Raw genomic sequence first — 26,088 nt, 5'->3', positions numbered from 1 at the left:
TGCCCTGCCCTGGCGTGTCATTGTGCTGCAGAGATCCCTGGCTCTGGAGGGAGAGCTGGACATAAAAGCTTTTATGTCTCAGATGATTTAAGTTATAAGTTTAGCTTGTCTCAGCAGCAGTGTCTCCAGGGGCATTCAGCTTCTTGTATTTCATACTCATGCTGCCCAGAACTCCTGACTTTCTCTAAAAACGCGTCACCGTGGGACCTCCATGGCATTTGGGAGCATCCACTCAGCCAGGCTGAAGGTTTCCAGTGCACATCCATGGACCTGCAGTACTCCCTACAGCCTTGGTGGCTTACAGGACAGCTACTCCCTGGCACTGAGGTGGAATTTGTACTCGTAGGTTCGTGATGAACAATCAAGAGAAGCCTCTTCCAAAGCAGGTAAGGCTGGCTATGCTGGCTGGGCAAAGTACCTGGGAGAGTGAAGCAGGGAGCTTGGTGAGTACATTTGATATGCTGCAAGAAGGCACCCAAGTCCCCGGAGATCTCGTGTGAGTGTCCCCTGGCTGTCACTGCACGCTGGCTGCAGAGCTGCCACCCTGCCCAGCCATACCACGAAGCCAGAAACTGGAGCCACTCTGCTCTGCAGGAGGGCTAAAGCATGTCCTAAAGCACTGCCCAACAGAAAAGAGAAGGAAGGGAGTGAAGGAGGAAAAAGAGAAGGAAAAAAAAAACAACGGTTTTCATGAGAATGATGATAAATATATAGCAAAGAACAAGTTTTAATGAGTTCAAGCAGACACAAATGTACTGCACGGGGCTAAGTCACCTGGACTCAGGTCTTGTTGCTGCTTCATCTTTCTTATCTAGGGGCTGGCTGATGCAAATCACATCCGTCCTGAACCTGTGGATCTCACAGCCGAGGACCCTGTCCCTTGCTGTCTCACTGCCCTGCTGGGCCTGGAGGCTGGGGCTGCTCAGGCACCAGCTCCCAGGAGCACTTCCAGGGAACGGTGACTTTGCTGGCAAGGAAGCAGCTGCTTCAGATGGAGGAATTTGGATGCCGCACTGCAAAAACAGTGGGTCAAGTTTAAGGTGAAATTCTCGGCCCCCTGCTTTTGTTTCCGAGGATTTTTGTAGGACAAAGCTGCATCCAGGTTCGGTGCCTGCCTCTCCCCATATACCCCGCTTGCTGGCCACTACCTGCCCGAAGCAGCTTTTGTGCTTGCATTTGCCATCTGGGATGTGCAAGCAGTTAAAGATCTGTCAGAAAAGCAACACAATTTTGCTTTCTTTATTATTGAGAAATCAAAGACCTCATGTGACTGTGTAGATGACTTAACACATTTATAGACCAGGAAGGAAGTTGAACTGCACTGCTTGCTTCGCTTTGCAGTGGGGCAGCTGCTGCAAATTCAACTCCTCTGACTCCCAGCTGTGCAGAGGAATCCGAACATGACCGCTGAAACGACCACCGAGCCCCCAAAATGTTGCTTCTTCAACATCAAGACAGCAACAGTCGCTCTAGGGATCTTCCACATGGTGAGTTGCAGAAGGGGGGACAGGGAAGGGGAGACGAGAAGGGAGAGGCAGAGGTGCAGTCCTTGCAGAAGGTGTAATTGTTGCAGATCACCAGGCTTCCTGACCGTTCATATTTCTGTGCTCCCAAAAGTGAAAGAGAAATGATTTTAAAGGGATGAACAAGTCCGGGGGAATGGTGGGAGAGAGGTGGGGGAAAGGAAGAAATTTATTGTCTTGGGAGGAGTTTTTAACTATTTTTCCCCAGCTATACCCATTGGAGTGGGAACTACCTCTGCTTCCTCTTGTTTCCTTTACAGCTTAATGCAGGAGCATTAATTAATGCAGGAGCATTAATGCAGGAGCATTAAGCTCCTGCAGGGCTCAGCACGGCCACCTGGACCTATCGGTTAGGAACTGGGCGGCGCAGGGCAATGCAAATGTTGGGGCAAGCAATGTCTGGGTGGGCAAAGTGACCTCGTTCCCCTCTGTACGGCCACTTGGAGCCAATACACACCCTTTTGGTTTCCGTTTTGACATGCGGCTGTGCTCGGCTGCCAGCAGCTGGCGAGCTGCTCGGGGTGGTTGCAGATGGCAGTGAGAAGAGGCAGCGGAGCCTGGGGGAGATGCTTCTGGCCCCAGCCCGGTGGCAGAGAAGTGCTTTCAGGTGGCTTTGAGTCATGGTGAGGATGTGGTTTCTTGTGCAGCAGAGGCACTTTAAATAATCCCTTCTGCTGCACTCAGTGCGCACAGTCACAGGCTGGGAGCCCACAGGGTGATAACAGCTGACGGGGACTCGAAGCTTGGCATCTGTGGCAGCTGTGCCATGCACAAAAGGATGTGCCATGGTCCTACAACACAACTAACCACCTTTCATGGGGCAGCCAGAGCAAACCAGGCATCCCTTCACTGTGCCATAGTCCCCTCCTCACTCACACAAAGCCGAGGCTGAGGTCCAGCATGTGTTGCTGTAACAGTTTTGACTTCCATAACACCAACTCCGTGTACATCAATAGAGGATTTGATTCATAAAAAGAAGGGCAACAGAATCTGAAGATCAGCTTAGTTGCTTTTGGTGAGGTAAGGGAAAGGGAAAGCTTTCAGTGAAGGATAAGGGGATATCAACATGCCAGGAGCAGCAGCACCAGGGGTTGCTGGAGGCTGCAAGTGAGGGGGTGGCTGTGCTCAGAGCAAGGCAGTGGCTGTGTTTGGGTGAGCAGAGTCTTGGCAGCTCCGTGATGTGGGGCAGGAGGTGGCCCTGTGCCACCCAGGAGCAGGAGAGCAGAGACATTTGGGTCTGCACCACATCTTTGTGCAGCCTAGCTGCCAACATCTTTCCCCTGGCATTTCTCGAAAGCCAGGTGCTGTAATGGCATTGCTAATGCCAAATTTTAATTGTTTGGGGACCTCAAAATATTATGAGATTGGTTTAAAGAATCATGCAATTTTATTGCCTCTTTTGCCTTCTGCTTTTTGAGCATCTAGATTACCCCCCAGGCAGGCTTCTCATCTTCTCACCACAAGCTCAAAACTTATAATCTCTCTGTTTTAAAGAAAAGGAAATTGCTGAATTTCTTGTGCAGTCTCATGACCCCAAGACACAAAAACTGAGCCATATGAGAGCTGAGGGTTTGCAGCGGAGCACTAACAATTTCTGACAACCAATTAAACGTGTAGCCTTCACAGAGGGACAGTCACGAACTGTTTAGAAATGGGAGCTCATAGGAAGCCTACCCAAGATTTGAAGAGGAACTGGCAAAATGAAAGATCTGAGCAAAGGCAGGAAATGCATGACAGGGAGCTACGACACGATTTCTCCAGAGAGCTACAAGCATGCCTTGCGATGTGAGCTGCCTGGTGTCAGTGGAGAAACGGGCACAGAGAGAAAGGGAGCTAGTTTTTCCCAGCTGGGAGGGGGAAATCATAAAGAAATGTCCTTTGTCTCTCTGCAAAATCCGCAAACGTGTTGTAATGAGGCACATTTTTCTCATAATTGTTTCACTGTGATGCTCCTAACAACAGAAGGGACTCGATTTTCGCCAGTGTGAGATGGCAGAGAACGAGACACCAGCTCATGGTGCTGGTGGCTAACAGAGAAACCTTCGGCTCCAGTGACATTATTTGAAAGATGTGTTATTTAAATAAAGCTCTGTACATCTGTTGAAGGCATAGGATGAGTTTTAAACAGCAAAAGGCAGAGCCTTGGTGTGAGGCTTTGCAGTGCTTTCAGGAAGGACTTTGCAGAAGAGGTACAAAGGCCACTCAGTGTGGGCAGGAAAAACTGCTTTTCTTTGCAAGATGGCAAAGGCAGAAGTCATAAGACAGACATCCTGAGCCAGCCCCGAAGTCCAGCAGCCTCCCAACCAGTCTCCAACAGCAGCCAGCCACTGCTGCCTGGAGAAGAAGGTCTTGGCAGGAGGACAAGTGATCCCTGCCCTATGCATCCTCTGTAGTAAGTACATGAGAGACTGCTTGGGGTTACATGAAAATCTCTCATAGTTTCTAGCTGTTGAGTTTAAAAATTTCCAGATCTGCTGTGCTCATATTTCCTTCTCAATCATTTCTTTTCCAAGTTTGACAACCCTTAGCATAACAGGGCTCTCCATGAGCAGAGGCTTTTTCCTACAAGGTCTTTTATGTTGATGTGAGTGTTGGCTGTTAGCAGTGGAGACATGATTCAAACCAGAAACTGTATGGTACACTTAGTTGTAGTTTACAGCTTGTCCTATATAAATAAAAGGGTAGGTTTATGTGAGAAGACACCTAGATTCTCTGCACTGCTTGCTAAAAGAGTGTAAAGGTTGATCCCGGGCCCTGAAGCCAAGAGATGCTGTCTGGCTTGGGGTCAGTCCCTTTTGGAGCAGGTTAGTCCTGAAGGAAACTAGTTGCAGTGGCTCAAGCCAGAACCAGGGAACAAGCTAAGTATTAAGCAGTGTGGGCAATCGGGATTTAGTGCTGGAGCTACCCATTGGCCCTCTTACGTGGGACAAGCCTGCACTGAGCAGCTGAATGTGACTCTAAACATGTTTGTAAAATAGACTCACCTTGTGTCTTAAGCACATGGACAGGCATGGACTTAGGATAACCCATGTTGTAATGAGGCCTAAACTCTCTCATTTTTCAGCCAAAGCCATCAGCACGTGCCCTCCTTCTGCTCTGCTGGGACATAATTTGTTTACCCCCTGCACCAGCCACATAAACACACCGTGGGATCTCACCATGCTTTTGGAGCAGATCCTGCAGGGCCACAGCTGGGTCCTTCTCCCTCTGCCCACCCATGGCTGCTGGTATCCTGGGTAGGAAGCTGCTGTTTGAAAATAACTCGTGTGTAGCTCAGCTGCTGCTATGGTGTCTGGCTGGATGTGGCTGGTGGCAGGAGGGGTTAGGATCAGCCTCTGAAACTCCGTGGCACAGCATTACAAAAGCAGAAGATTGGTTTCTAGAATATCAATGCAGGGCATGTGGTGCCAGGGAGCATTAGCAGCTAATATGCAGCTGGGACATAGATTAAGGAGCCAGAGATGCTCTTGAAGATGTGGGCTGACCCACGAAAGTATATGGGGAATGTGCAGGGACACTCTGAACCCTCTACCCCGCTGCTGCTGGCTCCTAACAGTGACTGTCACTGCAATCCCAGAGCCTCTAACTCCCCGAGTCCCTCCTGCTCCCCGTGTGTCTGTACCTCCTGTGTCATCTCAGTCGGTTTCTTTTAGACAGATCCCCAAGAAAATCAGTTTGATTTTTGGAGTAGATTGTGTTGTCTTCCTGCTTTATGAGCTAACACAGAGGAATAGCAACCTTTTTCATTTCCTACCTCGTCTCTACCTTTTTGATGATGTTGCTGCAGGTGGGCAGAGGAAGGGGAAGAGAAAGGGAATTTATAACTCAGCAGTGACATGGATGATTTGCTACATCAATACTGTTGGTTTGTATCCGTGTAAATTATTGCTGGGAGTCCCAGTGATGAATCATAGTGATGCTGGGTGATAGCAATGCCATCAAACACGAGCTCTCAGGCTTTGTGGCGGTGTCTTGTCCTCCTATAAATTAGATTTGTCTTACTGCTGATCTCTTCATAGGCAGTTGAAATAAATCATGGGTGTGCTCAAACAAGTGGGGAAGGAGAAGGAGGGGGATGAGGAAGGGACAGTTGTGTGGTTAGCAGAGCTTCACGAGGTGTTGTGAGGTGACTTGCAGGTGACTTTCAAAGGAAGCATGTGGAGGAATTTGTCCTTCCACTCTTTGGCTCCTGCAGATGTTTCAGGTTATTTGACATCAGCTTCAAGAGCAAAGCCTGGCAGTTGCTTCTGTGTGTACAGCATGGGCAGAAAAGATGCAATTCATTTTCAACTAGTTCTTGATTAGAGACAAAGGTCTTGAAAAGTAGCATCTCAGTAGGTTGGTCTGGCCTCTGTCACAGCACTCTTCTCTTTGGTATCTCAGGGAGCAAAGTCCCATCTCTGGAACCTTCCCCAGTTCCAGTCTTCACCTGTGGATGTGGCTCATGATGGCTCAGAGCTGTAATTCACTGTGCTTTCACCAGGCTGTGGCTGACCCAGGATGTTCCACAGCCCCTGTGCTGCTCCCTCGCCTTCCCAGAGCATTTCCAACATGCAAACAAGAGGGGGAAAAAGAGGCAGCAGGAAGGAAAAAGATGAAATGCTCTGAAAGGAAACCAAATGGGAGCTGAAAACACTCCTCAACTACCCTGCCACAATAACCACTTTTATATTAAAGTAAGAAAAGGTGAAGCACTGAAAGTACAGCATTTATATGTGGTATGATTTGCCTTCAAAGTGCCACGTGTCACCAGCTTGCACGCACCGCTGCCAGGAGCCTTCACAGCACCCAGTGCACTGCCAGAGCAGCACGTCATTATCCCCACTGACCCCTGCTCATTACAGCTTCAAGCTCTTTTCTCTGAAAAGGCTGGGTGTCAAAAAAGGAGCAGCCATCACACCAAGGCCATGTGCATAAATATAAATAATTTGGAGATTAGTTGAGTGGCACAGATTTCAGAAAAAAAGAAGACACATGACGCAGCTTCTGACAGCAGCTTAACCCCACTGCAGCTGCAGAATTATTCCCCAGGGAACAGGGGCTGCATGCATTGTGCAATTAAGTTTCTGCCTTGCAAGACACCCCCTTGTTTGCCTAAATTAGCTGCCTTGGGTCTAGCTCTACCTCGGTCCTGAATCGCTCCCCCGTGTTACAGATCTAACAGCCCTGCAGCAGGGGTTGGATTTTTGCCAAGCAGTTTGCAGCTCTCATTTGAGAAGGAAGAGAGGTGTTCTCCAGAGGATGTGGCCATAGGAGAGAAAATAAGAAGTGGAAGCTGGTGGAGGGGCTGGGCGAGGCATGGCACTGAGCAGGCTGTGAATTGATTGCCGGGAGGTGAGATTTCCTATTTTAAACCACTCTCTCTGCTATCATGACATAGCAATAAAAGGAAACAGGAGCTCTTGTGTCTGTCTGAAATGGGAACCATTTGGTTTCTTCTGGAGATGGAGGGTGTATCTCGAGTGAGAGCATTCACATAACCCCGGGGAGTATGTTCTCTGCAGGAATGGATCCGACTGACTCACGCCAGGCAGCACGGTGTAAGACCCAGGGCTGGGTGATAGAGACATCTCCTGGTCCAGGCTCTGCACTTGTGATGGTAAGCTGAGGGAACGGCCCAGGGACCCTCGTCTCTTACCTTATTGTGTTCAGTGGCTCATTCTCTCTATGCAAAAGCCCTTTTAAATGGAAAGTTTAAACTGACTTTCACTTAAAAAAATCTTCTCATCAATCTTTCTGCTTGTGCTTGGGTTTTCTATCTGATACGTAGGCCTCTATTTAACAGAAACACGAAAAAAGCAATTTCTTCTTGTATTTCCCATGCTGACAGTTGAAGAGTTTGACCAACAGCAGCAATAAGGAAAGCGAAGTCTCTTGGGGAGCGTATACACGAATCCTCAGAAAAGTTAGGGCAGGCAAAGTAAGTGTGGGATCTGCACGTGTAGTTAGTTAAGAGGTGTTTTACATCTCAGGAGAGACCATCAAGTGTAAAGAAACTTGAGATCGCTGCAATTTCATCCTGGGCAAGGCTCAGTGCTTCCATGAGAGTTTAAACACTATTACATTAAAATGAGTTCATGTTAATTTTCTTGTGCCCCTGCAAGGAGATCTGTCGGCCTCACGAACAAATTGCAGTGCTTGCTTACTGTACAGTGAAAACAAAATAAAATAAAATAAAATAAAAACTTCGGGATATTGGACAATCCAGAAGAAAATGAGAAAATGTGACACATCCAACTTTGACTCTAGACAGTATTTAAATTCAGAGGGATGGCTAATGCCTTGGGCGGGACACCGGGCTGCAGTCCCCACTGCAACAAGTGGGGCTTGGTGGATGCTCCTTCAAGAGGTGAGGGGCTCCCAGGAACCCTGTGGACGTGCTCCAGTTCTTTTGGAAACTGTGCTTACAGCCTGTGGCAAAGAAAGCTGATGAATTTGGTTTGGAGGATAGTTCCTAGTCTTCTCCAGCTAATGCAGACAGCGGGAGAGTCTGCATTCAGTTCCTGTCTCTGCTACAGGCCATCATCACTGCTGCCCTCCCAGCCTTCCTTCCCCGTCTCTGGGCCAATGCAAAGCCTTTCCTGCCATGTTTTTTTTTATTTGTTTGCTTGCTTGCTTGCAATGTCAAGCATAGCACAGGAGGCATCTGATGGCATTACTCCAGCCAGAACTCTGTCTAGATCTTGCATTGCACCTCCAGCCACCGCGCTTCAAAAGACAAAACGTGTTCTCTCTTCTGCTTGCATAACAGCTAGGCTTGTCTCATCTCCCTGCAGTTGCTTGTTTTGTGCTGTTTCCCACACGCGGCGTTTGCAAACATAGCACAACCGCAGCTGTTCCGGTTCCTCCCTGCCTGCATCACTTCTTTCAGCAAGTGTTGAAATGAAAGGCTGCTACAGCTATTGCAGAAAAGTTGTTTCAGATACACGGTATGTGAGCTTGTGTTGATCTTGGTGGCAGATATACTGGCTTCCTGCATCACTGCGGGCTTCAGATAACTCCCAGACAGAGGCTGTGCAGTCCATGTAAAATGGCTTCTCTCACTCACTCACCTCTGCACAGTGACCTCTTTTTTTTTTTGCTGACAGTCATTTTATTGCCTCCTGCCCACATAGCGTGCAGAATGGGTGCTCCCAAAGCTGGGCCTGGTGTTGGTGGGGTGAAGATGGAGCCACGTTTGCACAGGTTCCCACATTTTTGCACAGCACAGGATTTCCTCTCCTGCAGACTCAGTTCTCATGCCTCTGCAGGAAATCACACAGGGCACAATGGTCCCTGTGTATCTTCTGGTCTGGCTGGTCTGACTCCTGCTCTCTGCTCTCAGGCTGTTGCTGTGGCAAGAGGTCCTCCTGGATGGAGGTACAGCTCAGGCAGAGAAGACGTGGCAGGTCTTTGCAAGCAGCAGAGAGGTCAGAGAGCTTGTCCAGACAGTGAGAGGTGGAGCCGCAGGATGACAAGCCCATGTTCCTTGCTTCCCCAGGGAATGTAGCAGCAGCCTTCCTCCCCATCCTGTGAAGGCAATTTGAAAATAACCCGGCACACCCTCTGCTGCTTATGGAAAGTGCAGCTGTGTGTAGGGCTGGCGGGCCGAGCTGTGGTCCAGCTTGCTCCTGCCTAAATAATGCAGAAGAAATGAAGAACATAGCAAGCATGAGGGACAGCAGAGAACGGAGGATGAGGAAGAAAGTGATGAACAATATGGGAGGCAGGGTGGTGCAGAAATGTGCCTTCAAAATACACAGTGCTGAAAGTATCAGAAAGGTCATGAAGGAGCAATAAATAGCATCAGGGCAGTACACCCCAGGAGGAGGTGTTTGCTCTGACAACACTATGTGGGCACTGACTGATGCTTTCTTGTGGCCTTGGACTTCTGGTTCTTGCATCCACAGCAGGTGTGATGCCCTGGGATGTGCTGTCTGTAGCATACAGGCTGGCAGGGTGGGATTGTCCCCAGGAGAGGCTGTGGTGAGGCTGTCTGGCATTGTGGCTCTTTGTTTTCTGGGTTTACGTGCATGGAAATTCCCTGGACCTGCTGTTTGAGGTGCTCCGTGATGAGGTTTCCAGCCTTAGAGAGCTTCAGCCTGACTGCCCAGCGCCTTACATGTGAGCCAGGAGCTCTCTCTAACCTGGGGGTTAGAAATTATCTTTCACTGCAGAAGTACAGGGTTAGGACTGAGACCACAGCTCCTGTGAAACTTGGTGGAGAAGAGAAAATCATTTCGGTTCAGTGTAAAAAAGTACATTTCCAAGGTTTTCTCAAATTAATAAAAGAAGGAAAATGATATTTTTTTGTCAATGAAGTAGTATATGCAAACTTACAGAGAGATCTTTATTCTTTTTGTGTTTCTTTTTGCAATTTGAAATGGTCTTGTTACATTTAGTTCAATTCCAAAGCAAAATGCAATTTCAACATGTAAAGCCAGGACTTCTGCGATAAAACATACTGAAACAAAACTTGATAACTTTATAATTCCTCCATCTTCTTTCAGAAGCTGGCAGAAAATGGCAGTTAAACCCAAACCATTAATAAACTGATAACTTTTCCCTCAGTGTTTGCTTGTAAAGGATTTTAAACCCTTCATGGCTGTCTCACTTGGAGAGCCACCCCACACTTAGGACTGGGGCCATTGTGTGCTCCCTGGAAACAAATCTGCTGATGGGAAGTTGGCCTGTGGCCCACTGAATTGTGTCTTTTGCCTTTGTTCTCCTAGGTTATGAGCATTTTGCTGCTGATCGAGTATTCCCTGGAGGTGGCAAACGGGAAAGGCTTTTGCAAAGACCTGGACAAGGATTACTACAGAGTTGGTAGGTTGCAGGGGTGCTGGAAAGCAGCGAGGGACATGGGGGTTGAGAGGGAGCCCAAAATCCAGCATTGGGTCCATTTTCTTTTTCATCAAAGAGAAATGGAAATTGTTATTCAGAGCAGATGGACCAAAAGCTCAGACCTGGAGAGAAAATTTAGCCTCTACAGATTTGGATTTTGGTTTAGTCCATGGCTGTGTTTGCTGTTTGGAGACCAAATGTGAGCCCAGTGAAGCTGTTATTTCTTTATTTCAGAGGGGTGTGGATTGGGCCTTCAGCACAAACTCCTTTTGTATTGCTCCAGCTTTCCTTCTCTCTGCAATACACTTCCCTACTCCCATCCCTTTGCCCCAAATCCCTCCTGTTTCTTTTTTTCAGAAAATGAGTTGTCTGCAAGAAGCAGCCAGTCTGTTTCATATCTCACAAATAGTCACAAGCATCACATTCATCACAGCTGATTGAATTCCTACTCCTTGAGCTAGGGAGGATCTAGCTTAGCATTCAGAGACAGGCAGATTTCTCATATAGGGTGCCATTTAGAAGAAAATAACTCCCCAAACCTCAAAAATTACTTAGCCAGGCTAATTTGGCATGAAGCTGTTTGGAGACAACAAACACATGGGTACTTTTTCCTTTTCTTAGTCACTTTTCGGTGTAAAACCACAAGTTGAGATAACCCTTCCCCACTGTGCTCAGAAAGCAGGAAACCAGACTCCCCCAGCCTGCATCGCCTCTCCCTGCGGAGAAGTCCTAAGGAGCCCCATACAAAATGCAACCCACAGCAACAAGGACTTGCCAGTTCCCTGCTTTTCCAGCTTGTTCTCCCCCAGGCTGCAGAAATGTGCAGAGAGACCCCTGAGAGGGGAGGAAAAGGAGACCAAGCCCAGCAGCCTCCTGCACATCCCAGCCTCGCTTGCCCCCGTGGTCGGGGTCAGACTGTGGAAAGCACCAAGTATAGCTGCTGTCTGGGCAAAGTTAGTGCTGACAGATGGGTCTGGATTTGTCAAAAACTCCAGCTGGGTTCTGGGAGGCACTACTGTGATCCACCACAGCTATTTTGACAGGCATCAACATTAAGTGAAGAATGGAAATTTGGGTGAGTCCTGCTACTAGGGTGTGGAGCAAAGGTCTGCTCTCATGGCTCACATATTCCACATGGGGCTTTATTTTCAACCAAGTCCAGGCTGGGTGGGTTGGAGGCTACTTTGCTTGGCTGTGGCCCACATGGGCCCCTCTGCAGCTGTGGCTCATCTCGATACCCAGGGCAGGCTTGCATGATGCGTTCTACGGAGCTTTCCAGAGGCTTCCTTATGACAACATGCAATGCACCAACCAGGCTCTAAAGCCCTGCTGCTTTCCTTGGTGGGATCAGCACAACATAGGTAGGAGAACCCAGTTATCCATTTCTGTAACATAGATTTCTAATTTTAATTTTACAGATAAAAATCATATGATGCAAGTGTGACCTTAAGGTCTTCATTTTTTCTTGTTGCTTTTTTTTTTTTTTTTTTTTTTTTTTATGTTTCTTCTTGTTGTTTTGGTACACCTGGCATGGACATGGGCACAGTGGGAAATATTTTTTCCTGATGGTACAATATGTACATGCATTCTGACTAATTCAATAATCTGAAGTGCTGAAAACTGAACATGATATTTTCAGATCTGAATACTTTCCCACAGACACAGTTACATAAAATGACAAGTGTTTTTCATGATTTTTTTGCAGAATGATAATCTGAGGCCAATAATTTTCACTTTTCTTCCAGTATCTAAGTAATATTTTTTTTTAAAGAAAAAGAATCAAATTGTTAAGACAGATTTTCCAGATAATTTCCATACTAAACCTTTATATGCTTTCTAAGCAATATGTGCACTTTTGCAAATCTGGAGTGTTTTCTTTAAGAACAGAACCATTCCGAGTGGAACTGGCCCTGTTTTTAACAGCCCCCCCTCTTCCCACACAATCAAAATGACAGGTCTTCCCCCTCCCCCTCTTCCACTGCCTCCTACACAAAAAGGAACATTTCATAATGAAATCCCCAGCACTTCCACTTGGCTTCTCTTCCCAAGCGCTTTCAAAGGGCTCTGCCTGGGAGATTGAGAGTGCTTTCTGAATATAGTTGGAATAAACACAGCGGAACCCTTCTATTTCCAGAAAGTAGCAGGGAAGCAAGAGAGCTAAGAGGTACACAAAGTTCAATACGACTTCAAAACCCAGATGGAAGAGTTGGAGAACAATTTGGGGAGAGGTTCTGTAGATGCCCTCAGCATCTGCTGCTCTATTTGTAGATTCGGCCGGATTAAAGCACGTCTCAGAATATATAATGCTAACACTGTAGTCACGGCCCAGGAATATAAACAAGGCAAGGTTTATGGGAAAATGCTTTCCACCAATAAATGATACAGTACAAAAAATACAGATAGCTCTTTATAAATAATCACAGCTCACTCAGGATATCTCAGAAATATATTTCAGAAGCAGGATGCTCTGTCCTTAGCAGCCTGCCACTCCATGCTGGTTTACAAGGTGCCACAGGCAGGGTGGATCCTAGAGCACTCCTTGGAAATATGCTTTTCAATTAAAGGTGACCAAGAGATTAATAGAAGACCTACTAAAAATGTTCAATTAAAATGGGAAGAAGAACCCAGTTTCTTCTCTGTCCTTTGGGAACCCTTGAAGATGACCTTCCCACCCACAGTGGGGTTAATGCCAAGATGTTAGCTAGTCTAAAGCAGGTCAGACTTTACTACCTATGTAATATTTAAGCAATATCACAAGATTTATTTGGCCAGGCAGAGGGAGCAGGAAATAAACTCTGCTATGTTGTGATCTGGGGCATTCACGTGCAATTTTGAAGAATCAGGTTCACATCTTTAGGCTCTGTCTCACACACAGCAGAAAGCTTGGCGTGCATTTCCCATGCAGCTCCTCCATTTCCAGGCTATTAGAAACCTCCTCTTGGAGCTGAGAAGTGTTTCTAGCAAAAGTCTCCTTGGCAGTGCTTCAGTCTTTAAAAAAAACATGAGCTTTGGCTGACTAGATTTTCTTGCTGGAAAAAAAAATAATAAAAAAATAAAAATAATAAAAAAAAAAACTAATCCCCCCAAAACATTTCAATTAAAACCTCCTTACAAGTTCTAAGCCACTTACATGATTGGTTTTCTGTCTTGGAGATGTAACGCCCCACTGCTTGCCATAGTTCAGGTCTTTAGTATGTCTTCAATTCATGTCTTTTCGTATGCCTGAATTTTAATCACTTTTATTTTTCATTAATGGCTATATAAAAATCATCACTGTGGGCAAAGTACAACTGGAGAAGTTGTTTCAATTTCTGCCCTGTCAGCCAAGAAAAATACCATGGTATGCCTGGACCGGTGTGTGTGTACATCCTATATCCTACGCAGAAAATAGTCCCTCCTGCTCTGATCAGAAGCGGATCAAGCTGAAGGGACTAGGAGGCTTTTTTCCCTTGCTAGAGCTGCCCATCCTTTGAATGTGGCTGTCCAGAAACATTTCCCTGCAGCTTATCAGCAGCACACAACCATCCTCGACAATCTGTGAATACAACTGTTAAACCACAGCTTTATGAGCCTTGCCTTTCCCAAGCCAGTTTATTGGCTGTAAAATAGAAAGGAGTTCATCTGCATCCATGGCAAATATGAGGAGTCACTCAAAGTCCCTCCTGGTTATATTCAGAACATAAAGCCCGATGTGAAGTTAATCAAAAGTAGACATTCGGCTAAAAAATTATCTCCCTTCCTGTTCGTTGGGTGGGCTTATTTGGTACCACTTGCTAGTAGTGCAGCCCTGCAGAGGCTCTGATATGAGCCCCCATTCAGGTTACTCCACTTCCCTGAGGGAAATGGCATTTATTTCACAGCATCTAAATTCCTCCTCATGAAATTCCTTGGGATCTCTGGGAGACTCAGCTGGTCTCAGAGAGTTTGAACAAGAAAAATAAGGCAGAGCAGTTTATTGCTGTATGCTTTTGGAAGAGGCACCTCAAAACGGACAAGCTCTCACCATGCTCTGCCAGCGATGAAGTGCCATTGCCAGGATGGAGGTGGCTGTGGAACGGAAATATGTGTACGATCTTCTGAGGTTGTACAAGTGCACCAGGTTTTGTGAGGAGTGACATTTCTTCCGTGCCTGACTCATAAAATCAGAGCAGAAGTAAGGTGGATCCCTGGAGGTCTGCAATCCAACCTCCTGTTCACACCAGGGCTGACTCCAAAGCTGGGGCAACTTGCCCAGGGCTTTGGCCAGCTGCTGTTTGCAGATTTCCAGAAATGGGGATTCCATAAACTCTCTGCTTCGCTGCTCAAGGATGCATCACTTATTGTAAGATTTTTTTTTTCTTTTTCTATAGAGTTTCCATTATTGTGACAAATGAGTCTTTGCTTGCAATAACAGCCTTCAAAGAGCCCATGTACCTCCTACAAGGGCAAACTTTGTTATTCCCTGAATACTTGGGTATTTTTTTAAGGTGTTACAGAAGAAAACAGTGTATTCCTGAGACAGGCAGCAGATGAACATGAGAGGAACAAAGGGGAAATTGTGGAGTGATGCCCCTGGGCTTGAGATTATACAGATGCTCAGCCTTGCTATAAGAGTCCTAAATATGGCCATTTTCTGAGGCCCTTTAAGTACAAAAGAGACAAACATTCATCCTACAAAGGACAACTAAGCATGAAGGGAGAGATTGAAGGGAGTTAAAAATTACTTTCTTAACATTTTTGAACCACAGATACTTAGCATGGAAAGAGCCTGTTGGTCACTCCAAGCTGGGCTGTGGGGTCTGCTGTGGCCGAATGCCTCCAACCCCAGGGACCCTGCTGCTCTTCTCCTGGTCCCGGAAGGCAACCTGCCAGCCCTTGTGGAGTATTTCAGGTGGCATTTGGCCCCTCTAACATGCTCTGTGTTCCCATCCTACAGAGGATTTTTATAGGCAGGGTAAGAGCCAGCAGCTACCACTCCCTAAGGGTTCACTCCTTTAGCCCATTCTGTTAAAAAAATAAATAAATAAAAAATAAAAAAATGGATGTGCTCTCACAAAGGAAGAAGTCATTTTGTCAAAGCAAAATCTTTGATTACTGAGGCCAGATCTGTTGGTGCTAAAACATCCCTAGAATGGGGAGACATGCTGCCAGCAGAAAGGGCGAGTGTATCTGCTGTGAAGAAGCAGGCAGTGGGTGGAAGGTTGCTTTTTCTTGCTTTTCCTTTTCCTTTCCATCCCTCTGTGTCTGTCAGGTTGCAGACTTTTTGTTTCTTTGGGTTTTCTTTGTGTTGTGTTTTTTCTTTAATCTAGGTTCTGCTTGGGAAGTTCAGCTGGACAATTAGCCTGCAGAAGCGATGGCTGGTTATCCCATTAATTAGCGAGCCTGCCGAGAGAGCTGAAGCATGAGACCAGGCTGAAAGAGGCAGAAAAACACAGCTGCCTTGAATCTGAGGAAACACCATGCTAAAGAGAGAAATCCCCTCTGGGGCGGGCAGCTGATTGCTGATTCTGGGAGGAGAACAATGGAAAATGGGGTTTAGTGGGGCTAGGCTGTTTGCTTTTTCATCCATCTCTGCAAATGCTGAGTGTGTTGTCTTTGTCAAGCTCTTCTTTATTTGGAGTTTATGCTGTCGTTGTGCTAACCTTTGTTTCTCTGTGCACCACCTCAGCCTTGTCTCCACTCTCCTGCTTCTGAGAGGTGGGGTTGGTTTTCTGCCTTGAAGCTCGGGCTCTTTCCGTGACCCTCATGAGCTGCAAAGCTGTGAGCAGCCTCTTCTGCAGTACAGCACCACATCCATTCCTCTCTCTGTTCTCATTTAGGGCTTGCTGGGTTTGGGTTTCCTTTCCCTGCTGTTTCCTAAGACTTCTTCCTCTTCTTACATGTTTCAATTCTCATTAATTTACAGTTAAAAAAAAAAAAAAAAAAAAAAGCGGGGAGAAAAAAAAAAAAACAACACACACACCGGGATTTATTTTCCAGAATAGAAGTGAAAGCTGTAAAAGCTGCTCCCTTATTTTGTGCTGTCAAACTCTCTTTTTTCCTGATACACCTTAAGTGTTTGTTGGACACTTTCTATTGCTCCCTTTGGCCTTTCCTGGCTGACACCTGCGTGTGCAGCAGCTCTTGTTGCTCTTGCAGCAGCAAGCCTCTCCTGTTCCAGATAAGCCACTTGTGCTCCTCCAGGAGATGTGGGCTCCTCGGAGGGTTTTCCCCTTCGAACTCCCAAGAGAAAGGAGTTTCTCATGCTTGGGGAAGGAAGTGCTGGTCAGAGCTTCTTCTCAGGCTAATGGTTTCTCTCAGAAAATCTCAGGCGTGCTGCTGACTACTTGAGAAGAAAGTAAGGGAAGTTAGAATATCTGACTGCTGTATCTATGTGTTTAAATGAAAGTGGGTGCCCTCTGCTAGCAAAGGCTGTGCAGCGAGGAGCGTTGGTGCCACCTGCCTTCTCTGGCTGCCCGCTGTGGCTCAGCCCAGCTGTCAGGCAGGTCTTCTACAACCCTGGAAGGGCTCCAGAGCTCCTCACTATCATTTTTGGTCCTTTCTTTAGCTTGCATTTGTCCATACCCACCCTGCTTAGAGCTAGAGGCATGCCTGACAGTTTGCACGTTGCAGTTCCTGCAGCTTATGGGGGCTCATCTCCTGCCAGATGTCACAGGCATGGCTGGGTGGAAGGTCTGTCCTTTTCCAGCAGAGCTCTTGCTCTGACTGGGGATAGCTGAGTGCTTTTCAGTCCCTTACTGGCCAAATTATGGCATAGCTGCAACTGCTCTGGGGCAAATATTTTGTTACTGCAAACAACAGTGTTGGGATTACCTGCCAGAAAAAGAGGAACTTCACTGCCTTGACATATATATATATTTTTAATAAAAAACCAAAAACAAACAAACAAACAAAAAACTATTGTTAGCAAAGATAGGAGTTGAGTTAAAGGCATTTTAATATATGCCCAAACACTGATATACTCTTCTATCCCCACGTTTGGTAACATGCTACCAAAGCTGTAGGCAAAAATTCTCAAAGCTGTCCAAGGTGGTGTGGTGTCTTTGAGAGAGGGTTTGGGGTGGAGTTGTATAATATGGAGCAGTGAAAGGATTTCATTGCAGCTGGAATAGATAAGGAATCCAATATATGACAACATAATTCTATATTTCTTTATGAAAGCAAGTGGAAGGGCTTAAAGAGGTAATGGAAGAATATAGTTAAGGACTGGATTTATTCACTAGTCATGGAATAAATTGTGCAGCTGTCTGCGGGGCAAACAAACCAGTAATCAAACCTTTCTGATGTCTGAGGGATGTTGTACCTTTGGAAAGCAACAGTTGCTTTAAAAAAGCCAGAAAAAATAACAGTTTGACTCTCTTCTAATAAATCTATATCCTTTATTCAAGCATTTTGTAATTGGAGACCCAAATAATGTGTTGCTACTTTAAATCCAGGTAAAGCAATAAGAAAGAAATCAGGCTTGAGCTGCAGGAGGCACTACAAAAGACTGTGCATCATGCAGAGGTGGATAAAGAAAGTAGCAGTACTTTGCCTTTGGAGAGAGCTGCTTTTTTTCTTCTTTTTTAAGAAAAAAAAAAAAAAAAAAAAGACATTATGTAGACTGCTACAGAGGTCAAATATGTATAGTGTTCGGTGCAAGCAAAACTTTGGTAGACCTTATCAGGGCAGGCTGCGATACCAAGAAGGAAAATTGCTTTGTGGGAACTGTTCAGTAGGAAGCTACACACCCGGCAGAGATCGCCTTCCTGGGCCCACAACAGCAGACAGCGATTACCTAGCCCTGTAGGCAGAACTACCTCATGTTGTTCTCCTTGCACGTTCATTTTTTAAAGGAGGATGTTGCATTTGGCAACTACAGACACTGGATGGAGGCGAGGTATTTCACTCTGAAACTCTGTGGTCCATGCTAGTGGTGGGTGGTTGAAATTTGTGCTTCTTGCCTGCTGAAGTATCTTGCAGATTGTCCCATAGCTTTTGCTGTTGGTTAGCTTATCTGAGTCTCAAATAATTTCCTGCTCAGACTTATTAATCTAGCATGCCTAAAGCTACTCTGCCTTTCATTATTATTACTGTTTTACCTTAATATTGTAGCCCAGGATATTTAAAATTTCAGTCCAAGCAATAAAGACTTTTTGCTTCCATGTGCCTGAGCTGAGAGCCTGCACAAGGAGAGGGCTAAAATAACAGAAACTTCAAAGACAGATGAAAAAGTGAGTGCAGAAAGTGAAAAGGGGGCAATCTCTAGCACTTTGGCTGCATGGCATTCACTCTGTCACATCTGCAGTTGTTTCTGCCAGGTTATCACACTTAAAATCTTCCCTAGAGGCACGGTTGAATAGGTACAGTAGACTCCAGCTTTTAGTAATGTGGAAATTACTTTTCTTACTTGTAGCTGATGTCATCACCAGTTTCCTGTTGATCATCATGCTTTTCATCATCAGCTTCAACCTGCTCCTTGGTGTGGTGAAGGTATGTTCTCCACAAATGACGTTCAGCCACTTGCCAGGAACTCTCTATGTTAGGGGAGGTATTGGGGGAAGGACTGGAGGATGCTCATTGAAAATGCTGAAGTAAGACCAAAATGATAGATAAATATCTCTGCTCTTTTAAAACAGAGGGAGAGCAACTGGTTTTACAGTTTCAGGCTCATTTGCAAGGCTGCTAACTGCTAGATTCACCAAAACTGAGTGACATTTAAATCAAAGCCATTTTTTATGTTATGGGGTGGAAATAATCCTGATTTGGAAACATTGCTGTATTGCCTCATTTCCTTGCTATTTTGCAAGTCAGGTCTTGGAGGGGAGCCGTAATTCCCCTATTACATGAGGATTCATTTTCTATTTCAGGAGAAGAAGTGACTGTGCATTGGTCTGGGAACTTGGCTTTCTTTGTAGCACAACACTTGGGGTAGCTGAACAACAGTTCTGGTGGGATCAAGTGTCAAGGTCACAATGTGAAAGTTGACGGAAACTTTCTGAGGGGGTTGAAAAATATCAATGTTGATGCCCTTCACTGTTTCTGAAGCATTTGTCAACACAATATCTGCATTTGGAGGCAGAAATTGTAGGAGAGGATTTGTTCTCAAAGTACCTTAATACACATCCTTTCCGGTATCGATAGCTGTTCTCTTTCTCTCACTCGGAACAGAAATAACTGGCATTGCTTTTCTTTCTCAGAATAGGGAACGTCTCCTGATCCCGTTCCTTGCTCTACAAATCATGGACTTTCTACTCAGCCTCCTAACGATGTTCAGTTCCTACATACAAGTCCCAGCCATCATTTCTGTGTCATCCCTTAGCCACATGGTAGGTCACAGCTCACTGTTGGGATGGTGTTTGGTGTCCTCTGTGGGATGGATGCCCACGCAAAATGTAGGGGTTCAGGGTCACTGCCCTGGACCACAGCTTTTCATGGAGGTGGATCCTACACTGGCTGCAGGCAGGATGCAATTCTTAGGGGTTAGAGGATCCACAAGGAAATCGAGTGACAGCTGGGACAGTGTTTAGTTTCCCATGTCTGAGAGTCTTCCTGTTGATTTTATTTTCTGTCTCAGGGCTCTGGGGAGGTTGTTGTGAGTGTGCTGGAGACAAGCTAGGAATATCACTGCACCAGCTAGAGGCTTCTTCAGAAGAGCTAGTATAAATGAACCCAACAAGATGGTTTGCTAATCATTTTGGCTTGTATAAGTGAATTAAATAACTTAGGTTGTAAATGAGATGAAAGCAGAGGCCTGTGTAAATGGGGGAAATCTATAGATGTGACACAATCTTTTAATCATAACCAAAACCCTGTTCCCTGCCCTTCTTGCGCTTGCAGCAGGGACGCTCGAAGATCCCATTCCTGGCTCTGCAGCTCCTGGACTTCTGCCTGAGTATTCTCACCCTCTGCAGCTCCTACATGGAGGTCCCCACCTATCTCAGCCTCAAGTCTTCAGACAACGGGGTAGGTGGTGAGCAAGCCCAGCAGATTTGTCATGCTGCGAACTGCTAAGTTTCTTTCAGTGGCTGTTATGACAAAGTAAACTTTCTCTGATCTCTATGGTGTATCCAGAACTGCTCTGTTTGATGATAAAAGAGGATTTTCCATATGTTCTCACCAACACAGTGTTCTTGACTGACAGCTTGCTTATGCATGTGTTTCTTAAAAGTACACTCTGTTTTTCTTGTAAGAATCTTATGGATGCAAATTGCAGGGCAAAATGATTTGGATAGAGCCTGCCTGCATACATTGAAAATGCATCAGCTTTTCATCTTTATTAAACAGTCGCACTTTTAGTTCTCATTTAAATAGTCTTCTGAAGATCTTTGCCAAAGGAGTGTTAACAGCAATAACAACAATAATGATATACCCCAAAGTAACTGGAGATGTGCTTGTTGTGAGAGGCAGGCTGACAAATCTGCTGGGATATCCACCACATTGTGTGACCCTAGGAAAGGGAACAAGTGTTTGACTGACACCCTCTACCTCTTTTCACAGGGCTTTTTGCCAACCCTGGAGAAGTTGTCAACAGAGGAATATGCCAAAGTGATGGTCACCTTCACCATTGCATTCATTGCTGTCCTCTTCCTGAAGGTAAATATCTGTAGGGTGTGGTGAGCAGTGAAGGCTGAAATAAAGTTCCCTAGCCTGAGGGACAGGAAGATTGGTTCTACTTCTCTCTCAGATCTTCCAGGGCCTTGCAAAGCCTTCTCAGTCTCTCCTTGGGTGCAATAGGACATATGCCTCAGTGTAGGTCTGATACTCAGGTCACTGTTTTTTGCTTCTGCAAGTGTGAGTTATAAAGCAAGCTCTCTCTCATATTCAGAAATTATTACTGCCCATTCATCTCTAAAAGGATAAGATGTTTGAAAACAACTTATAGGAAACTATTCTGCTATTGTGTGACAAAATAGATAATTAAGCAGCAGGTTAGATCTTCCACTTGGGTAAGTTCTTATGTGCACTGATGTAAACAGAGCAATGCAAGCTGATAGTCTGAAATTTAATTAAAACCAGTGAGCTGCTAGATTCTGCTTACATCTGAAAAAACTCCACTGTGCGAGGGTTTCTGTTCTTCCTGCTTCAGTGGATCACAGAACAGATTTTTCACTGAGGGGTTTCAGACCAGCTAAGAAAATCTCATCTCTCCAGGTACTCAAGCAGATTCTGTCACAGAGAAAGTTGCTACTTGTTGGTTAGAAAGCATTTTTTTATTTAGATTCTTCCTAGGTGGCCAGAAAAGCAAGTGTGGAATGGAGCTTCTTGAATGATTGCACTGCAGACATGTCTTTAGCATGTATTTTAATTGCATAAACTGAGCAATAAGAGTGGAGATAACCCTGAAACCCAGCTGGCTGTGTGGGTTTTCAGCAGAAGTCTCCCTGACCTGGCAAATCAGTTGGTTTGAATTTTCTACAGAGTTAGTTACAAGATGGATTCAACTGCAATGAGTTTTTGTGCTGGAGGTTGCAAGAGGAGGGATTGGGGAAGAATAATCTGAAAGATGAAGTGGACAGGTGCACGTACTCTTTGGTCTACTGAGGTCCTCAGAAGTCCCCAAAACAAATCATTAGGAATCAATCCTTCAAACTTAGTGACAATCCCTTCCATCTTTTATTTCTAGCAAAACCATTGTCATGAGAGTTCCTTCCCAGTGATACAGATCTGATGAGGAACAAAGCTACAACAGGAAATATTTTATAGCTAAAACAGCCATTTGACCAATTTAGGGCCCATCAGCTCTAATTCACTGACTACCCCCACCAAGACAGCATCTAAATCATCCCCTCTACCACCGTGATGATAAGAATGCAGAAACCAGGAGGAAATAGAACATTTCTGATGGAAGATGAAATAAACTATTTAATATAATTAATTCTGAAGTAGCTCACTGCTGTTCCCTCCTGATGTTTAGGACAAGCTTCCTATCCACTTGTAATGCCACTAGCTGCCAGTGATGTTTTCCACTTTTAATTCAGTGTGAAAAAAGATATCCTACACCAACTCAAGTGTTTTCTAAGTTAGCCAGTAATGGGATGATCCCAAGGTGACTGGATCCCTTTGCATAAGCTGTGTGTACTACAGCATTCTGCTCAAGCCTGCTATTGCTTGCAGCAGCCTTAATGTAAGCCAACTCTTACAGAATTCAGTGCAGATTCTGGATTGGCACTATAGCAAATTCTTCTGAAGAATCAAAGTAAAAATAAAAAGATTTTTTTTATTATTATTAAATTATTACCTTTTTTTTTTTTTTTTTAGTTTATTGGAGTTTCTTTAGGGGTTGAGTGCTTTTTTTTTCCTTTTTTTTTTTTTTTTTTTGTACAGTTTGTATGATGGCTTCAGTGTATTGCATGTTTGCTCTCTGTATGAAAAGGCTTTTAGAAGGAGAAGGTTTTTGCAGTATTCCCTGAAGGTGCTTAAAGTTTGGATTTACCTCCTCATCTCTGTGAGTCTGTTTGAGAGGCAGATTCCTTTAACTCAGATACTTCGTTCCTTGTTCTCATTCTTTGTATTGGCTTTGTGTCAAGACAAACAGTCCTCATTGTTCTAGGAAATCCTAAGCTACATGGCTTGTTCTTGGGACATATAACTCCCTATGTTCCTTTGAAAATACCAACTGTTTTTAAAGTACAGTCTTACGCCAACAAAAATAAGAGGCACACGACTTCGCCTCACTGCGCAACGTAGGGAAAATATTTATTTAATATGGTATGTTTCACAAGCCTTGCTTATTTTCTTGTGCCATAATCTGTCAATCGATCCGTTTTTCTCAGAAAAGCTCTCTATTTACTGCATGTTGTAACTCTGTGAGGTTCAAGGCAGTCTTCTCAGAAAAATGTAGCTAATGAAAATATAGGATTTTCTTGAATGAGCTGGCCATTCAGGTCAGTCTTAATTGACCAGGGGGCCTTGGATCTCTGAGGGGTGGATTTTGTGCCCATCCACATGTTTCTGAGACATCCAGACTTTGTAGCCTGCTAAGAAAAATAACACGAAAATTAGGACATGCTTTCCTTTCCCACCTGGTAGACACTGAGCACTCAGCAGTCTTAAGCTTGTGCTTTATGTTTAATTACATTAATAGTCCTATTGACTTCCCATACCAGTGGACTGCTCTGAATAGATGGAATTGTCACCTTTCTAGTGAAGGATCAATACAGACTGATGTAAGGCCTTGGGATATGCAGTCCCAGACAGCTCTCAAGGAGAGGACAGTGGCAGACTGATGGCAATAGTGGAAATGTTCTTGTTGGCATGCAGTAAAACGGTGGACTTCCCTTTTTTCCTTTTCAGGCTTATATGTTCAAATGTGTCCTGAGCTGCTTTAAGTATATTAAAGCCAGCAAGAGAGGCAGTGTGAAAGTTGACCCACAAGCAGCTGAAAAGGTGAGTGAAGACTGATTTAGGTTTGTCATGAAAAGGCATGGTTTAGATGGCAAGATGCATGATGATCCTTACTTTTACTCCTTTGGTGGTCTGAGATATGGTTAAACCCTTCAAATGTTCATTGACAGGTACTAATAACCAATTTACAATTATGTAATATTTCATTCAATTTGCCTTTGGAAGGTTTTATTTTTTTTTAATGGTATCAGCAAGGAAGCTGATACCCAGATTTCAGACAAAGTAGATAAATGTGAATATATGACTTTTAATCTCTGATCTGCGGATGTGTTTTTAATTTTGGGTCAACTTTGGTTTCTGTGCCTAACAGTGCTACCCCTGTTTAAAATTAAGTTTGTCTTCACCTTTTTCTGGATCAGTGTCTGAGAGATTTGGTCTATTGCCCTTCATTTTAAGTATGCTAAAATATGTGTGCAATGTGTGCACATTATATATACATATATATATATTTATTTATTTATATATTCATCAATGTCCTTACCTAGATTATCGGTGATCTCTTTAATAGTAGCATCCAGCTGCTCTGACACAATGGAAGAATATTAAAACTTTCCAAAAATGAGGGATACTGTAAAGAGGGATGAGAATTAAAGAGGAAGAATATGGAATGCTAAGCTTAGGCATTTGTCTCGTTGAAATTTGGTTAATATAAGCCTTGTCTTGCCAGCAGTGTGTGCCCCTGCTGTGCATGCATCAAGGCCCTCAGCAATGATCTGAGCTTAGTTTCTTTGCTTAGGCAGTGAGCCTTATATTCTGGACATTAAAGAGTTCTGGTCCACTTGTTTCGGCAATGCTTTGGGACACAGAGGTGGGACTGGCAGCAAAGTGGTTGTAAAGTGCTGCTCACCTTCAACTCTTCTGGATTTCTGCCCTCCATCTCCTACAACCCACCTGGTTCTTTTCCCCTACTTTGAAATGGGAAGAGAAACATGTCCAAGATAAATTCATTTGGAACCCTTTGTGTGATCCCCAGAGTATGACTATAATATTCTTCTCTTTCAGGCTGTGCTGCCATCGTATGAGGAAGCCTTAGAGCTGCCCTCCAAGGAATGCCCACCGCCCTACATAGCAATCTAAGCTCTACTCCTGGAGAGAAGACATCTGTACTGCTGTTGGTGCCTCTTACCCCTTCTGTCAGATACTCAGCCTCACTGAGAAGTCCTTACTTTATAGCATATCATGCTTATTACACTCCAGCTCACTTTTATGAGCCTGTGAAGAGTGATGGTGAACCACTGGTGCTGGTGCCTCATTCTACACTAGCAGTTTTGAGTTGCAGTGCTAATTGTAATAAATTTGACACCAGGCATCAGAGGTTCCCATCACTGGCCTCTGACATCTGCCTAATGTGGAAATGGAGGCATTGGCCTGGATCCCTTGTCAGGCAGAATGCTGCTTCTCATCTGTCTTAGATCTCTAACCCAGCAGATGAGGCATTTAGGAAGTGGAATGGGGGGAAAAACAAGCAAGAAGCTTTTCTCTGAGATAGGCCAACCCTGAAGTATGCTATGCTAACCAGCATCTTTTAATGAGGACCTAAGGGAAAGTGATCAGCAAAAAAATGAAGTTCTTAAATGAACAAAGATGCAGCTTTCATTCTGTCTGCTTACGATAATGATTAATAGTGTGTATTTCAGAACATACAACATGCTGGAATTGTGACAGTATTGCTCTGCCATTTTATATCTGAGTGTTTGCAATTTTTTTATTTTTTATTTTTTGCTTTTAGTGTGAATTGAAAGAGAAGTTTCAATAAAATAATGACAAACTGTTAACAGCTTCAATACTTTGCTCTCTGATTTCTAAAGGGGTGCTGTCCTTACTGTGTGAAGCATGTCACAAGGGAGCAATAATTCACTTTTTTGAAAAATTAATTCACAAAAAACGGTACTTTGGGTTTAGGTTAATGTCATCTTATTGGCATCAGCTCACGTGTATGCTGTTTGCAAACAAAAATCTGGTATTTCCACCAGCCAGCCCTACATATTCACCTGAGAATCTTGCTTGTTCCTTCCTCTTGCACATTATCACTGCTGATAAAGATCCTGCAATGTGTGTGCTTTTTGTGGCACATCCATGACCCTACCACTGATTGCACAGGTCAGTCTGTGTAGATGTTAGTGAATAATGTTGCTAACAATAGGTGGGCAGTAGCTGGAATTTAGCATCTGCTCACCTTTTTGGATGGTTCCCTGCTTTTTAAAATTACATCAGTATGAAAGTGTGATTTGCTGAGTAATAACTATTCCAATATCATCTACAGTGTGGGCCATGGCCTGAGATTCTTTTACTGCTCTGAAACAAAACAAAACCTTCAATGAAAGATTTGCCAAAGTATAAATAAGTATCAGTGTTGCCCATGTTCTTTTGACTGAAG

At 44.7% G+C, this 26,088-nt stretch overlaps 1 protein-coding gene across 2 annotated transcripts; it reads left to right on the top strand.

The window, feature by feature from the left end:
- The first annotated feature begins 65 nt into the window (after positions 1-65).
- Positions 66-25,495, top strand: LAPTM5 (lysosomal protein transmembrane 5). Of its 2 annotated transcripts, XM_084497408.1 has the most exons (9): positions 66-386; positions 816-1,487; positions 10,235-10,328; positions 18,721-18,797; positions 19,505-19,633; positions 20,145-20,270; positions 20,805-20,900; positions 23,601-23,693; positions 24,714-25,495. In XM_084497408.1, the coding sequence occupies exons 2-9, from the start codon at positions 1,401-1,403 to the stop codon at positions 24,786-24,788; spliced, it is 777 nt and encodes a 258-aa protein (XP_084353534.1). In that variant the 5' UTR covers positions 66-386; positions 816-1,400; the 3' UTR covers positions 24,789-25,495. The 2 variants fall into 2 exon arrangements, with proteins under 2 accessions (XP_084353534.1, XP_084353533.1); XM_084497407.1 differs by having other exon boundaries at positions 99-1,487.
- Positions 25,496-26,088: the final 593 nt, after the last annotated feature.

The sequence above is a fragment of the Aythya ferina genome, assembly GCF_964211825.1.
Source record: "Aythya ferina genome assembly, chromosome: 24".
Lineage (NCBI taxonomy): Eukaryota > Metazoa > Chordata > Aves > Anseriformes > Anatidae > Aythya > Aythya ferina.
Note: the sequence above shows the minus strand (reverse complement) of the source record. Positions and strands in the feature narration are given on the sequence as shown.